The following is a 14,395-nucleotide window of genomic DNA, read 5'->3' on the forward strand; positions in this document are numbered from 1 at the left end:
TAAATTATAAAATCAATTTATTAATGGCAGCCTTTGGCATCTTCATAAAATGAGTGATAATGTATAAACATTGATCTGAAAATGGAGTTTCAATTTCTGTTTTTTATCTACAATTAATCTGTTTAGGATAATGGGTTCTATACTATTTGTGTCCTTTCGAGTTAAAATATTTCATTCTGTTTTTTTCATTCTGTTAGAGAGCCACACCATGGAAAGGCATTTAGGATATATTAAAGAATCATTACTGGCAAAATATCACTGCATTATCAGATAGGTACGGCTCCAGCAACATTAGATGAGTTTGCATTCTAAAATTAACTGTATAGATGCTTCATAGCTGGCTTAATAATCTGATTTAGTGAAGAAGAAAGACAAAAGAATTTTAAAGCAGAAATACTATTTTGGTGCTTCTGACCAAATAAGATGCAGTTGCTTCTAATTTAGGTTTTTCTTCTGGAAATCATTGTATTTCAATCAGTCCATAATTAGAGGAACTGTTCTTTGCGATGTGTACAAAATTGCTATTGATATAACAAAAGCTGTGTTTGTTGTAAAAGATAGGAGGTAACTTGGAAGACCAAAATTCAACCTGGGTATTGGATTTAATACATTGATGGATTTTATCATTAATACATTCATAGCAATACATACATAACTTTTTAAAATATTTTTTGTAGAAAGAAGTTAATACAGATCAGAAATTCCAGTCCTATATTATATCCTCATGCTTTCATTTGGTAATAGAATTTTTTAAACAACAATTTGGCCTGTTACATAAAGAACTGCACACATTGCCAATTGCACTTTTCCCCCCCTTCAGATTGCCCTGGAATATATACTGCTCAGCTGCCTACATTTTTGAATGATGAGCTACTTGTTTATAGAACAATCGCATTATCTGGAATTGTGAAATCAAATAAAATCAACTTTAAACCTCAGCTTTTGATATTGATGCCTGTTCCTCTCAATGTTAAAACAGGAGCAGATGTCTGTATATTTCCCCAGGATTATTTAAGGTAACTTTAACAATTCAAATTTTGACTTCATTAGGTGTTATTGTTTATTGTCTCTATATAATTTCAGATGGTGAATTTATGCAATTAATAACAAAAACAATAACTGTAGCAAGTAATGAATTTTAACTACCGTATTTTTCGGACCATAAGACGCACTTTTCCCCTCCCAAAAGTGGGTGGAAAAACGAGGTGCGTCTTATGGTCCGAAGGTAAGCGAAAACACTTGTCTCCCATTCAGTCAACGCAGTCCATCAGCTCCATTGGAGAGATGTGATTGAAGAAGACGTGGAATTCTCCGCCCCGCCCCTGTGATTGGTAGGCAGGGGAGGAAATACGGACGTGCCTGCCATGCCTTCTGACTGCCTCCCGTTCCCTGCGCACGGACATTTTCTTTCTTTTACCTCGCTGCTAAAGAAATAGTTTTTGCTAAACTAAACCTCATAGGCGATTTGCCCCAGCAAAGCCGTGAGGAGTTGTCCCTGCAGGTTTCTCTGCAAAGTTTATTGGAAGTGATTTCCCATTTGCAAGATAATACTGCTAATTGTTTGAAATTGCTTCGGCATCTTAGAAAACCTATTCAGGGAAAAGAAACTACCAGTACCTACCTACCTTCCTTCCTTCCTTCCTTCCTTTCTTTCTTTCTTTCTTTCTTTCTTTCTTTCTTTCTTTCTTTCTTTCTTTCTTTCTTTCTTTCTTTCTTTCTTCCTCCCTCCTTCCTTCCTTCCTTCCTTCCTTCCTTCTTTTCCTTCCTTCTCCCTTCCTTCCTTCCTTCTTTCTTTCTCTCTCTCTCTCTCTTCCTTGCACCCTCCATCCTCCCTTTCTTTCTTCCTTCCTTCTTCCTTCCTTCTTCCTCTTCTTTCTTTCTTTCTTTCTTTCTTTCTTTCTTTCTTTCTTTCTTTCTTTCTTTCTTTCTTTCTTTCTTTCTATCTCTTTCTTCCTCCCTCCCTCCCTCCCTCCCTCCCTCCTTCCTTCCTTCTCTCTCTCTCTCCCCTCCTTCCTTCCTAGTATACCAGTACTATTTGGTTCAGAATATTTTTTTTCTTGTTTTCCTGCTCTAAAAACTGGTTGCGTCTTATGGTCAGGTGCGTCTTATGGTCCGAAAAATATGGCAATTTAAACCTTTTCTCATCAGCTTACAAAAATATATGTGGGTATTTGAAACTATTCCAGTTATTTGCCATTTGAAATATTAACATTCAAATGTATGGGATGCTAAACATTTTGATTTTTTAAAATTATTGGTTGGGTAAGTTATTCCTTGTTACTTTTAGCACTAATCATTATTAGATGATCTTCATTACAGTCACTGTCAAATAAATTAAACAACTAATTTTATAATAAAAAAGTGGAGGGTGCCATAATGTAGAAAAGAAAACATAAATCAAAATATTGTCAACTTCTAAACAACCCTGCTTGAGGCCACTCACTTTCATTTCTCAGTTGCCACAGAAATGGGGGGTGGGTGGGGGGATGATTGTTTTAGCTACTTTGCGCCAGACACAACAGAAGACAGGAGGTTTCTTAAATCATGTGGAATTGAACCATTCAAAAAGAAGGAAAACAAATCCACTGAATGTGACCTTGACTATACCAGAAGTTATTTGGGCCAAACCTGAATACAATTGTATAAAGTTAAATATAATTTTCAGTAACTTCCCTTTAGATCTAGCTATTTTAACAGAGCATCTTTATTGATAACTTACATTTCACTGTGTGTTTTTCCTTTGAAAATTACTATTTTAGCCTAACTGTGAGTGTCAAATAGGTGTCAAATAAATTAAGTAAATAAATATTTTAAGTCCTGTTATTTTGAAATTTCATGTCTTACTCTCTTGGTTTTAACAGGCCATCAGTTTTACAAGCTGAAATTCCAGAACTTGATTCTGGAGATTATGAGGGTGGTGGTGATACTAGTGCTCAACAGAGACATCCCTTAACAGTGGACTTTCCAGAAGGCAATAGAATTGAAATAACACCAGAAGGAAACTGTATTGGATTCAGCTGCCGCATCAATTTCATTTCTTCAAAGCCATTGTCTTTTTTGAAGAATATATTCTTTGTTGATGAAGAAAGTAACAGGTAGCTGCAATATGATTTTTTAAGATACTTAAGTAACGTAAGATATTTCAAGGCTCAATGTTATTTTACTTATATGATATTACATGCATAATTTGAAATGCTTTATGTACCCATATTTTATTGCTAAAATATTAACAATTTTTGGCTAGTATAAAAGAAATAGTTTAATATTACTTACTTTAGAAGAGTGTCAGCACATGCCATCTGCCATGGGCTCTTGTTCAAAAGTTAGGATATAGAAAGAAATACATGAGGGGAATTGTTCATTCTCTCTGTGATATAAAAAAGCTTGAGTTGGAAATTAAATGGCAGTAGTAGCCTATGTAGAAACTCCATTTCAGTTTTGAATTGAAAGATTAGAGCAATAATACTTCATCATTTCAGTTATCCAAGATCAAAAGGTGTATGTATGTGTATATATATATAAAGTTGTCAAAATTTGTCAGTTATTATTGTACATGAATTGAACTGGGGTAAAAATATCTAATAAACTGTAGCTGTAGTTATTACAAGGAAATCAGTATCATGGGGGGAGATAAATATATTTGAAAGAGATTTGATCAAAATAGGCAGTGCCACGTAATATTCCAGGTTTTTTTTAAATGAATACATTTAACTTAAAATACTGTGAAAAGCAGTTTTGGTTTCCTAGCTTCCAGCTATTCAACTGATTTACAATCCTCTAATAATTTTACATTGCACAGTGAACAGTTCTCCCTCCTAGAATGACAATATGTTGTAAAAGTAATAGTGACAAGCCTGTTTTATTTATTTGGAAGCTTTTTCCATACATAATGCAGCGTTTGCACTTTTGCATGGATGCCAGGACAGTGAGGAAACTGAGAATTTAATTATAAAATTCTGCTAATAGCAGGGAAATATTCAACTATATTTTTAATGAAAGTTATTCTAATTTTAGATTCTCACTTCAAGTGTCTGCAACAGCAGAGAATTGCCTTCTTACAGTGTATCCCTACTTGGCCTGTCACCTTACTAATCAACAAATTGTCTTGGAAAGTGGTGAGTAGTTTCTGATTTGTTTTTATATTATTCTGATTAGTGTTGCTTCAAACATTTGACAGTTTAATGTGCTATATCAAGATTCTATTTTTTGTATTGTTTGTGGTCACCAAAAGCCCTTAGTTTTTACACAAAGTACATCCTGATGCTTGGATGGGTGAGACATTACTGAAAGTTATAAAAGTACATTTGAAGAGGTATACATGATAAGGCTGGTAGACATGAAACAGTGGGATGAAATAAGAAATAAATAAGATTGATATACATAAAGTTTAGAATGGATATTATTAAGCTTTCTAGTTCCAAAAACTAGAAATTAATCTAAGTGATTAAATTTTCTAGAATGCTAAAACATAATGCAGAAATATAAAATATGAATTAATAATTTGTTTAAATGAAATGAATTTGATGTATCTTAAAAATTTTAAGTGTTTCACAGCTAGTTATAGCCTAATGCTTTAGTATTAGTATTTAAAGAATTTTCACTAATTGAAATTGTTATTTTTTCTTCTTAATTCAAAAATTCTAAATTATTTTCTTAGCAATTTAAAAGTCTTTATTTCCCTGACATACTTAGAGGTTAAGAATTTTGTCATTGAATGTGATGGATTTGCATTAGCTTATGCTAGTTTGAATTCATGATATATTTGTGCATAATATACAGTTAAATATTTTGGGATGTACTTTTAGAATGAACTGAATTCTGCATGATAGCTTTTGTGTGTGTTTTCATCATACTTAGATTCTAGTAAGATAATTTACAGCACTGGAGATACTTTACAACATCCCTGCTACATTCCTGGAACATGTATACAATCTTCTTCCAGTATTTTTGATCCAGTTACCAACTCTGATTATGAAAATTCTGTTTCAGGTATAATTTACAAATGATCTCTAAAATGTAGGAATGATTGAGAACTATGGTTGAGCTTTTCAAAAGTTATTTGGAGATAGTAAATTTTGTGCTCCTTTCTGAAACTTGCAGCTGGCTATAATTGGCACAGTTGTTGAACAAATGGGATATCTACTTGGGAGGCCTGATTTATATAGCGAAGAAAAGTTCATTAATCAGATTTTAATTTGCTCAGTTTTCAAATATAAAATTAAGAACTAATATCAAATAGTTCCACCTTTGGAACTAAAGATGCTAAATAACTTTTCAATGAGTAGTTTTGGTTGTGATATACCAAAATAGTGTAATATAATTCTGCACTGTGGATGTTAAAAATTACATTGAAAGTACCAATTGTCATTTTATGTCTTGTTAATACTAATAATACTTATTACTTATTAATCTGGAAGCACAATGCAAAATGGTTTCTTTGGAAGATTTCTGAAAAAAAATATATAAAGGAAAGTACTGTTCAGGTACCATCTGCTTTATTTAATTCAAAACTAATTCTCTGAACCTTGCTTGGGAATTATTAATCAGCCAGTGGAACTGATAGAAAGAAAAAGAAGCGGTTTTGTTGTTTTTTGTAATAGTTTCAAAGGAGACCAATATAGAATTAATTATAATCAAGACAATTAAGACATGGTTCATCGTAGCAAAATCAGAACATTTCATAAAATATTATCAAATCTTATTTTGTGCAAAAGATCTTCTGGCAAGAAACAAATTGCTAGGCCTTTTGCTAGATCTAAGAATACTTCATAGTGAAGGATCAGAGTGAAGATCCAAACTGAGATCACTGCTAATTGAACAAAATGTTTGCCAGTAGCCAGATTACTAGAAGCCAGCATGGGCTTTTTAAAAATAGGTCATGCCAAACAAACTTTATTGCCTGCTTTGATAACGTGACTAAATTAATGGGCAAAGGAAATGTTGTGAATATAGTATATTTTGGCTTTAGTAAGGCATTTGATAAAATAGGTCACGGCCTACTTCTTAGAAAGAGAACAATGTAGGACAGATAATATCACCAGATCAATTTGCAGTTGGTACTCAACATGTAGTCTTCAATGGAACTATAACTATGTGGAAGGAAGCAATGAGTACTTCAAGGTTCTGTCTTGGACCCAGTTCTCTTCAACATCTTCATAAATCAGCTAGATCAGGGGATTGAAGGGGTCCTCATCAAATTTGCAGAAGACACTAAGTTGGGGGGAATTGCTAGCACTGAGTGATAGACTCAAGATTCAGAAGGATACCTAACCTTTATTGTCATTTTTACTGTGGGCACAATGGCACAGATTAATGAAATTTAGTTGTTCCTCTCAAAGAGTACACATACATAACACAGATTTAAACATACTATATACAACATCAGACTTGAGCATTGGGCCAATCAACAAGATGCAGTTGTTAGTGTGAAGAAAAGTAAGGACCTATACTTAGGAAGCAAAAACTAGATGTTCAGGTGCAGGATAGGCATACTTGGTTAACAGTAGTACCTATGAGAGGGATCTAAATGTCCTGGTAGACCATCACTTAAGTATGAGCTAGCAGTGTGCTGCAGCTACCAAAACAACAACAACAATGCAGCTGCATTAACAGAAATAGCATCAAGGACATCAAGCCTGAAAATAAGGAGGAATTTCCTGACAGTCAGAACAATTAATCAGTGGAACAACTTGCCTCCTAGAGTTGTGGGTGCTCCATTGCTGGAGATTTTCAAGAAAAGATTGGACAAACATTCATCCAGGATAGTATAAGGAGGTTGGACTGGAAAACTTCCAATGTCCCTTCCAGCCCTCTGCTTTTATGATTCTGTGAAATACTACTACAATACCCCAATTTCATTTCAATATTTTTTATTTATTTTATTTTAATCCCATTTATATCCCGCCCTTCTCCGAAGACTCAGGGCGGCTTACAAGCTTAGCAGTAGCCTTCATTCTATGTATATGCCTGCTTATTAGGGCTTTCACACACACCCCAAGCGGCATTATTACAAAGTCAGCTTAATTGCCCCCAACAATCTGGGTCCTCATTTTACCTACCTCGGAAGGATGGAAGGCTGAGTCAACCTTGAGCCTGGTGGGATGCGAACCTGGTGGGATGCGAACCTGCACAATATAATAATGTTTATCCATCCTATTTCAACACTAATCCACCCCTATTTTCACAAGAGAATCAAAACAATTTTTTCAGATAAGTTTATCAACAGGCATAGGCTATAGTAACTAATCATCTCTTAATTAGTCAACTTCTCTAGACAGTTAGATTGCAATCCCCCCTTTCATCCTCCCCCCCAATTAAGACATTAAAACAAAACTTTAGGGGATAACATGGAAAAACATGCAACCCCCCTCCCCCCATATATTGGCTGGACATTTTTTAAATAATATTAATTTTCTCATTTTACAATTGAGTATTTAAAAAGCAACGCGATGACTGGGTTAATCAATAGTTCAATATCATACATAAGTCTTTAGTATAAATCACATGTTACAACATTATGTATTTCCTCTCTTTTTCCCTCAATATTTATCTCATATTGGGCTAGTATAGTTCTTATTATTATCAACTAAATAAAAGCATCTTTGTTACAATTATCAATAATTTTAGCTTATACATATCTTAATTGAGTTTGCTTTCAATCCTTATATACAGTTAATGTCCTGTTATTGCTTCCCCCCAAGCTTTAATTTCCCATCAATATTCAAATTAACATTTGTTATTTATGATTTCCAAGTATTTTATATTTAGCTGACCAAAGTTTCCCTTATCTCAACTTCTTCCTTTTCCCCTTTTTATAACAAAGTCTAATATTCTAGATACACATCTTATCTATTTGATTATAGTCTTTTTCTGTTTTCTAAAGGTTATCTATTTTCCATCATATTAAACCATATAATTAATAATACAGTATCCCCTCTAATAAGTCAAAACCATTATATGAGTTGTCTAGGTTAACCAATAATTCAGTAATATACATAAATTTTTTAGTTTAGGTCTAATATTAGAAGCTCAAATACTCCCTCTTTTTTTCAAGTAATAACTGTTATCTCATATTGGGCAAACAGAATTCTTATTTTTAACTAAGTAAAAACATTCTTGTTACATTTATCAATACTTTTATCCTATACATAAACTTTAATTTCCCGTCAAAATAAAAAAAACAAAGGAAAAAAACAACTATTATTTATGATTTCCAAATATTTTATGTTAGGTGACCAAAGGTTTTCCTTATCTCAACTTCTCCCTTTTCCCCTTTTCATACCAATGTCTAATAGTCTAGTTACACATCTTACCTATTCAATTATAATGTTACTCTATTTTCTAAAAGTTATCTATTTTCCACCGTATTCAGCCCTCTAATTAGTAATATAATATCCCCTCTAATAAATCAAAGTCATTATTTTCTTCAGCCTTACTCTGGCTTTCTTCCTTTGCCAGCTAACCTTCCATGTCAGTGCCTTTGAATCATCAAATATATCTCTCTCTATTATTATATATATTATTTGGAATAAGAAAGACCATTTGGTTGAAGTTTTTTTGGAAGAATGAGCCCATTTGTATTCATTAAATCGCCTCCCTATTACTCCAATTTCCCACAATTGTCCTGATAGGTTTATCTTCCATTCAGTCTGTTCTTCCTTTTCCTCAAATTTCTTCTGATTTTTGTAAAAAGTCTTTTCCAGTTTCAATGTTGTCACTCTGTTTTCTGATTTTTCTGTTGGCTGGGTCTCTTGGTCAGTTGGGTCCTCTATCTTAGTGTTTAGTTGTACCAATTTTCCTTTTATTTTCTGCATTGTTAGTTCTTTGGTTGTAGTCAAGATCTGGGTTTGTATATTTAAGTTGGCACCTTGTTCCTTTATGTTACTTCTTATTTTGTCAGAAGCTGAAAGGATGGTTTTTGTGTATTGATTTCAGCATGGAAAGGATTTTTTCCTGATCTTCATCCATATTCTGTTGATAGTTTGTTAAGTTGGCTGGACATTTTTATAGGGGTTGCTTAGTGTATGTGGGATTAAAGTGGGGTATAAATTATAACAAATAAATGAGTAAATTATATCAATAAATACTTATTTCTGAGGGCTCACAGGGAAGGAAAAAAAAGAGAGAAAAAGTAAAAAGTAAAAATGTAATAAAGAAAAAGACATATATGAAGAAGTGATTTCAATCTTAATCACAACAAGCGTAAATAAATTAATTGACTATCTCTTCTAATTTTATAAACAATTATTTCTTTATCCCATATTTATTTATTTACTAAATTTATATTCCACCCATCGACTCTGGGCAGCTTAAAGTAGCATAAAAACCCTAGATATAAAAACATTAAAAGCATTAAAACTAAGATTAACAAGTAAATCCCTTATCTGTAGACAAAACCATAAAGCATCATCTTCTCAAGCTTGGTTTCAGCAGAATTCCACTTTTGGATAGCCAAAAGTGACAATATATCTTCTTTTAACCTTGAACAACTAAATCTACTTTATATTCACTTTTTTTTACTTTACCTAAAGTTTTAATTTTCATTCAAATATTGTCATAGAATTTCATTTTTCTTCTTTGTCTTATTGTACAGGGTTCTTCACAACTTTAACAAGCTTCTTTTGTAAATTCCATAAAAAATTGTCCAGGTCACTGTCTTGGTTTATCATTTGTATTTGCCCCTTTGAATTTTAAAACAGCAATAAATCCTTTTCTGGATCTAGTAAAACTTCTTTTCCAAGTCATATGCCTGTCATTTTAAATGCATTTTTGATACCATCTCTATCGTGTGGGCTAAAATGTGTTATTTCATTTCAATATATCTTTTGAATAGAAGGAGACATCATTTCTGATATTGTTAATATTGTGGCTACTAATTTCTGACTCCATTCTTCAAAAGTCTTCTTCAGTATTTTCATTGTTACTATACCTGTATAGTAATTCAGTTTCATAGAAACTGTGATTGATTATTGATTGAATGATTAGGTACACCATGAATTTTATCAATCAAATAATGGCATATTCATAATCAGTCTGACCCATCCAATATGAAGCTATGAATTTTATTTTATTGGATAACTACTTATATTAAAGTAAGAAATAGATACATTACTGATTATTGGATCATAATCACCTATATTTGGACATACCTGAAGTGTTTGAACTTGTTTTCAACAAAAACTGAATATTAAATAATTAAATAAGGTTTAATTGTTTGCTAGAAAGTGGTACAATGATAACTAAATTACTTTATTTTTATGCAGAACTGGAAAAGATCGTTGAAAATGAAAAGTTAAAGAAGTGGGAGGCTATCATCCAAAGTAAATGGGTTAGGAGGAACACATGTAATGAATTAGTTTTTCCTGCAGAAGACACAGCAAAATATACTTTTTTCCAGAAAATTGTAATGGCAGTTCAGAACTGGTTTACTCTTTTTGGCTGGTCTAAAGGACCAAATCCAATTTCAATTCCATATACTCTAAGACGGTAAGAGCAGATTGTTATCATAGAGAACTTTTTTAAAAAAATGAACGCTTTATTAAACTTAGGAAATATTTCAGTATGAGTTGAAAGAAAGAGCAGCGATTTATATTTATAGTTATAAACTAGACAGTTCTTGACTTATTGGATTATTGTTTCGCTGATATTTCCTTACCAGATTTCTCAGTGTGTTCAACGATGGCAAAGCATCTAATGTATTGCCTTCACTGGAAAAGTTCCTAAAAATTCAGAAAGATGTTCAGAAATTTATCTTGAATTCTATAGCAGTCAACATCAGGAACCAATTACAGGAATGTTTTACTCCATTTTGAATTATGTCATAAAACAACGTATATAATTTACCCTATTTCAGTTCCATGGGAGTCATGAATTCTGCATTGTGTATGTGTCCTGTATTAGAACCCCGGAACTGTACCTTCTCTATAGCAGTACCCACCTTTTGGAATGAGGTTTTCCCTGAAATCTGCATATCTGTTTAAAAGGCCTTGAAGACCTGACTCTTTGCCCAGGCCTTTGGTGAGATGGATGAAGCCCCCTTGCTTCCTTTTTGGGGGCCTTATTGTTTCTGCCATCTCTTATTTTTCATTTATTACTAAATCTGCTGTTCTTATTTAGTTTTTGTATGCTATCTAGACTTGTTGGTAGTAAGACAGTATACGCAAATAATAAATGCAGCTAGTCCTCACCTTACAACAGTTAATTTACTTACCATTCAATGTTACAATGGCGCTGAAAGAAGTGACTTATGACCATTTTTCATAGTTATGACTGTTGCAGCATCCCCATGGTCACATGATCAATATTCAGATGCTTAGCAAATGACTTACATTTAGGAAGATTGTACTGTCCCAGGATCATGTGATTGCCTTTTGCGATCTGACCAGCAAAGTCAATAAGGAAGCCAGATTCACCTAACAACCATGTGACTAACTTAACAATAGCAGTGATTCACTTAAGAACTGTGGCAAGAAAGATCATAAAATAGGGCAAAATTCACTTAACAAATGTTTCACTTAGCATCAGAAATGCTGGGCTCAATTGTGTTCATAAGTCAAGGATCACCTGTACCAGAAAATAACAAAATAAACCAGTAGGAGGTTCTTTAATTTACCTTACTTTTAATAATAACAGATTTCTTTCTGTCCTCTATCTAGTGATATTTGTAAAATTCAAATGACTTCATCAGATGAAAAACTCAAGCTAAACCTTGGTAAAGATACCAAGACAATTTATGACTTGCTCCTTCATTTAAGTGGACAATTATTGCCTGGAATTAGTTCAAGTCAAGCTTTGCCTTTTGATCCCATCCAACGAGTAGTGCAACTTCACTGGCAACATTCTACAATGATCACTTTTCTCAAGTATGTGCTTTGAAAGTACTAGTATGATTTGCATGTAGTTTCAAACGTTTTCCAGATCTGTACATTTTTACTGAAGTACTAATATGCTAGACCATCCTGAAATACAATGATATTAATTTTAAACTGACCTCAAAAATCACAACAAAAACACACAAATATTATAGATAGACTGGCTAGAGGCCACAGTCCATAAATGAGCAAGGTAAGGGCAAAAATATAAAATCAATATCAATTCAATTAAAAGGTGTTAACTTATTTCACAGGCAAATACTTTTAAATATCTAATTTGTAAAAATCAATAAAATATATGAAAGTACATATATTAACCCTCATTTCCTTCCTTCCTTCCATCAAATGCAGTAAATAAGAAGATGGTAATAAAATGAAAGGAGAAAGGACAGAAGTGGGAAGAGATGAGAAAGGGAGTTACAATTTGGGATGGAGAAGAAGAAAAGAAAATAGCTGTTTGCAAAAAACTGAACAAGCATTCATGTGCATTTTGCAATCATAAACCAATGTATACTTATCCTATAGAAAATTCTATTGAGTTCAATGGTTTTTATTCCCAAGTATTCTTAGGATTCCTATTCTTTGGTTGTGAAATCCTGCAATAGTCTACTCCTCTATTCAAGAGGGATAAATGTTCTTGAGAGAAAAAGTAATATGTTAATTATCTCTTTTGGAGGCTATCATATTTATAAGATTTCATATTTATGGCTATGGATAAAACCTCTTGAAGTTAGTGCATTCACAGGTAGTTGAAGAAAGGGTGATTCTTTTCCAATATTTTGCATTGTTTTCTAATTTTTTATTTTGCTTTGATGTTGACTTTAGAAGTCAAGGAGCATCTCTTTCCCAGATTATGCCTCAGTTTCTTCTTGACTTTGAAGATTATACGATATGGTCCCGTTTACAGCTTATGCTGAAGGTAATATACCTAGCTAAACTTCGTGTTTTCAATCTTAATGTTAATATACTGTAATAATTGAAAAAGATGTTTTCCTCTGGTTGTATGAATAATAGTATCATATGTAAATCTACCCCTTTTTATTTTGTTGTGAGTTATTTACAAGCTATGGCCAGAATGTAGTGCTTCAATGAAACTTACATCAAGAAGGAAATGTACAGATTTGTACAAGGATGTTTGCTGGAAATATAATATACTTTTTTTCTCTTTCCTGCATGGCAATCTATTAACAGCTCACTGAAGCATATTTGTTTGAAAGCATATCAAGTTACCAAATAAATATTGGTATGACTAATACCATTTTTATAGTATTTATAGAATTTTGGACACAGTATTTTCTGCACCCACAGATTTATTACTTATACTAATTTATGAGACTTCAGTGTCATCCAAATGTGCAGAACATCTTAATAATAATTTTATTTCAGATAATAGTTAGTATTAGTTCATTGTGGTAGATGATGAAAGAAAATCAAAATGTAAATCAGAATTATTTCATCTTTATTTAAAGATTCAAAAATCTGATGAAGATGACAATTATATTGATGTTTTGGATGACTCTATCTTCGAGACTGTGAGTAAGCGAGCCTGGACAGATGTGCTACTTCAAATATATAAGGTGAGATGAATATGTCTTTATTCACATAAGCTTGATTGACATAATGTAGAAGAATTGCTTGTTTTAGCCGTAATTATGATAATGCAAAGACTAAAAAAAATAACTTCACATTATCATTTATATCAATCTGAAAATTGATTGGATAGCTTAAAAGCAATTTTGTACTTAAAGAAAAATAAGATTACTGCTGAAGAATGTAGACTGAACCTGGAGACTTGAAATCTTTAGTGAATTCTCTGAAAGATTGGAAAAAGACATCCTGATTAAAAAAATGATCACAAGAGATGCTGTGTAAGAACATTATTCAGATGAGTACAAACATTCTACAGCCCCCCAAAACACCAGCCTACCTCTCCAACATCATCAAACAAAATGGCTATATTTCAAAAAGTGTCTGGCCATTCAGCACAATAAGCACAAGCTATGGAAAGGTTAACACTGCCATAGTTCAGAAACATCTCAGAAAGTACAGACAAACTATTATAACTGCACCCAAATCAACTAAGCTCTCCAAAACATTTTACCATAGGTTAATCAAAAGACCCAGTAGCCCAAGAAGGAAAAAAAAACAGGAGTTATTTACAACATAGATGTAAGGACTGTAACAACTACTTTGTAGGACAGAAGACTGAACACCAACTAGCAGTCAGAAGACATGATGAAAATTCCTTAATCTGACAACACAAGGACAGATCAGCTATAGTTTCAACTGGGAAACTGCACATCCTAGACTAGGTTAAATGCAGAAATGCTAGGAAATTTCTGGAAATTTGGAATGAGCCATCAATAGATACATAAGCCACATTTACACATCATTCAAAAGAGACAATAAAAAACAAGGAAGCAAAAAGACCAGAATACGTCCTCTCCAGCAGCCAACACTCAGATGAACTTGGATTAACAACAGGCAATCAATCAATCAATAATTAAGGAACTACCAAAGAAAAC

At 32.8% G+C, this 14,395-nt stretch overlaps 1 protein-coding gene across 1 annotated transcript in view; it reads left to right on the forward strand.

Moving 5' to 3' along the window:
• Nucleotides 1-14,395, forward strand: part of CFAP47 (cilia and flagella associated protein 47) — a 208,227-nt gene that overhangs the window by 68,169 nt on the left and 125,663 nt on the right. The window contains exons 25-32 of the mRNA XM_083362899.1: nt 821-1,016; nt 2,862-3,095; nt 4,015-4,115; nt 4,858-4,989; nt 10,263-10,485; nt 11,655-11,861; nt 12,696-12,789; nt 13,340-13,447. Of these exons, the coding sequence (XP_083219025.1) occupies nt 821-1,016; nt 2,862-3,095; nt 4,015-4,115; nt 4,858-4,989; nt 10,263-10,485; nt 11,655-11,861; nt 12,696-12,789; nt 13,340-13,447 (1,295 nt within the window). The remainder of the gene's footprint in view (nt 1-820; nt 1,017-2,861; nt 3,096-4,014; nt 4,116-4,857; nt 4,990-10,262; nt 10,486-11,654; nt 11,862-12,695; nt 12,790-13,339; nt 13,448-14,395) is intronic.

This window comes from Vipera ursinii (genome assembly GCF_947247035.1).
Source record: "Vipera ursinii genome assembly, chromosome: 4".
Lineage (NCBI taxonomy): Eukaryota > Metazoa > Chordata > Lepidosauria > Squamata > Viperidae > Vipera > Vipera ursinii.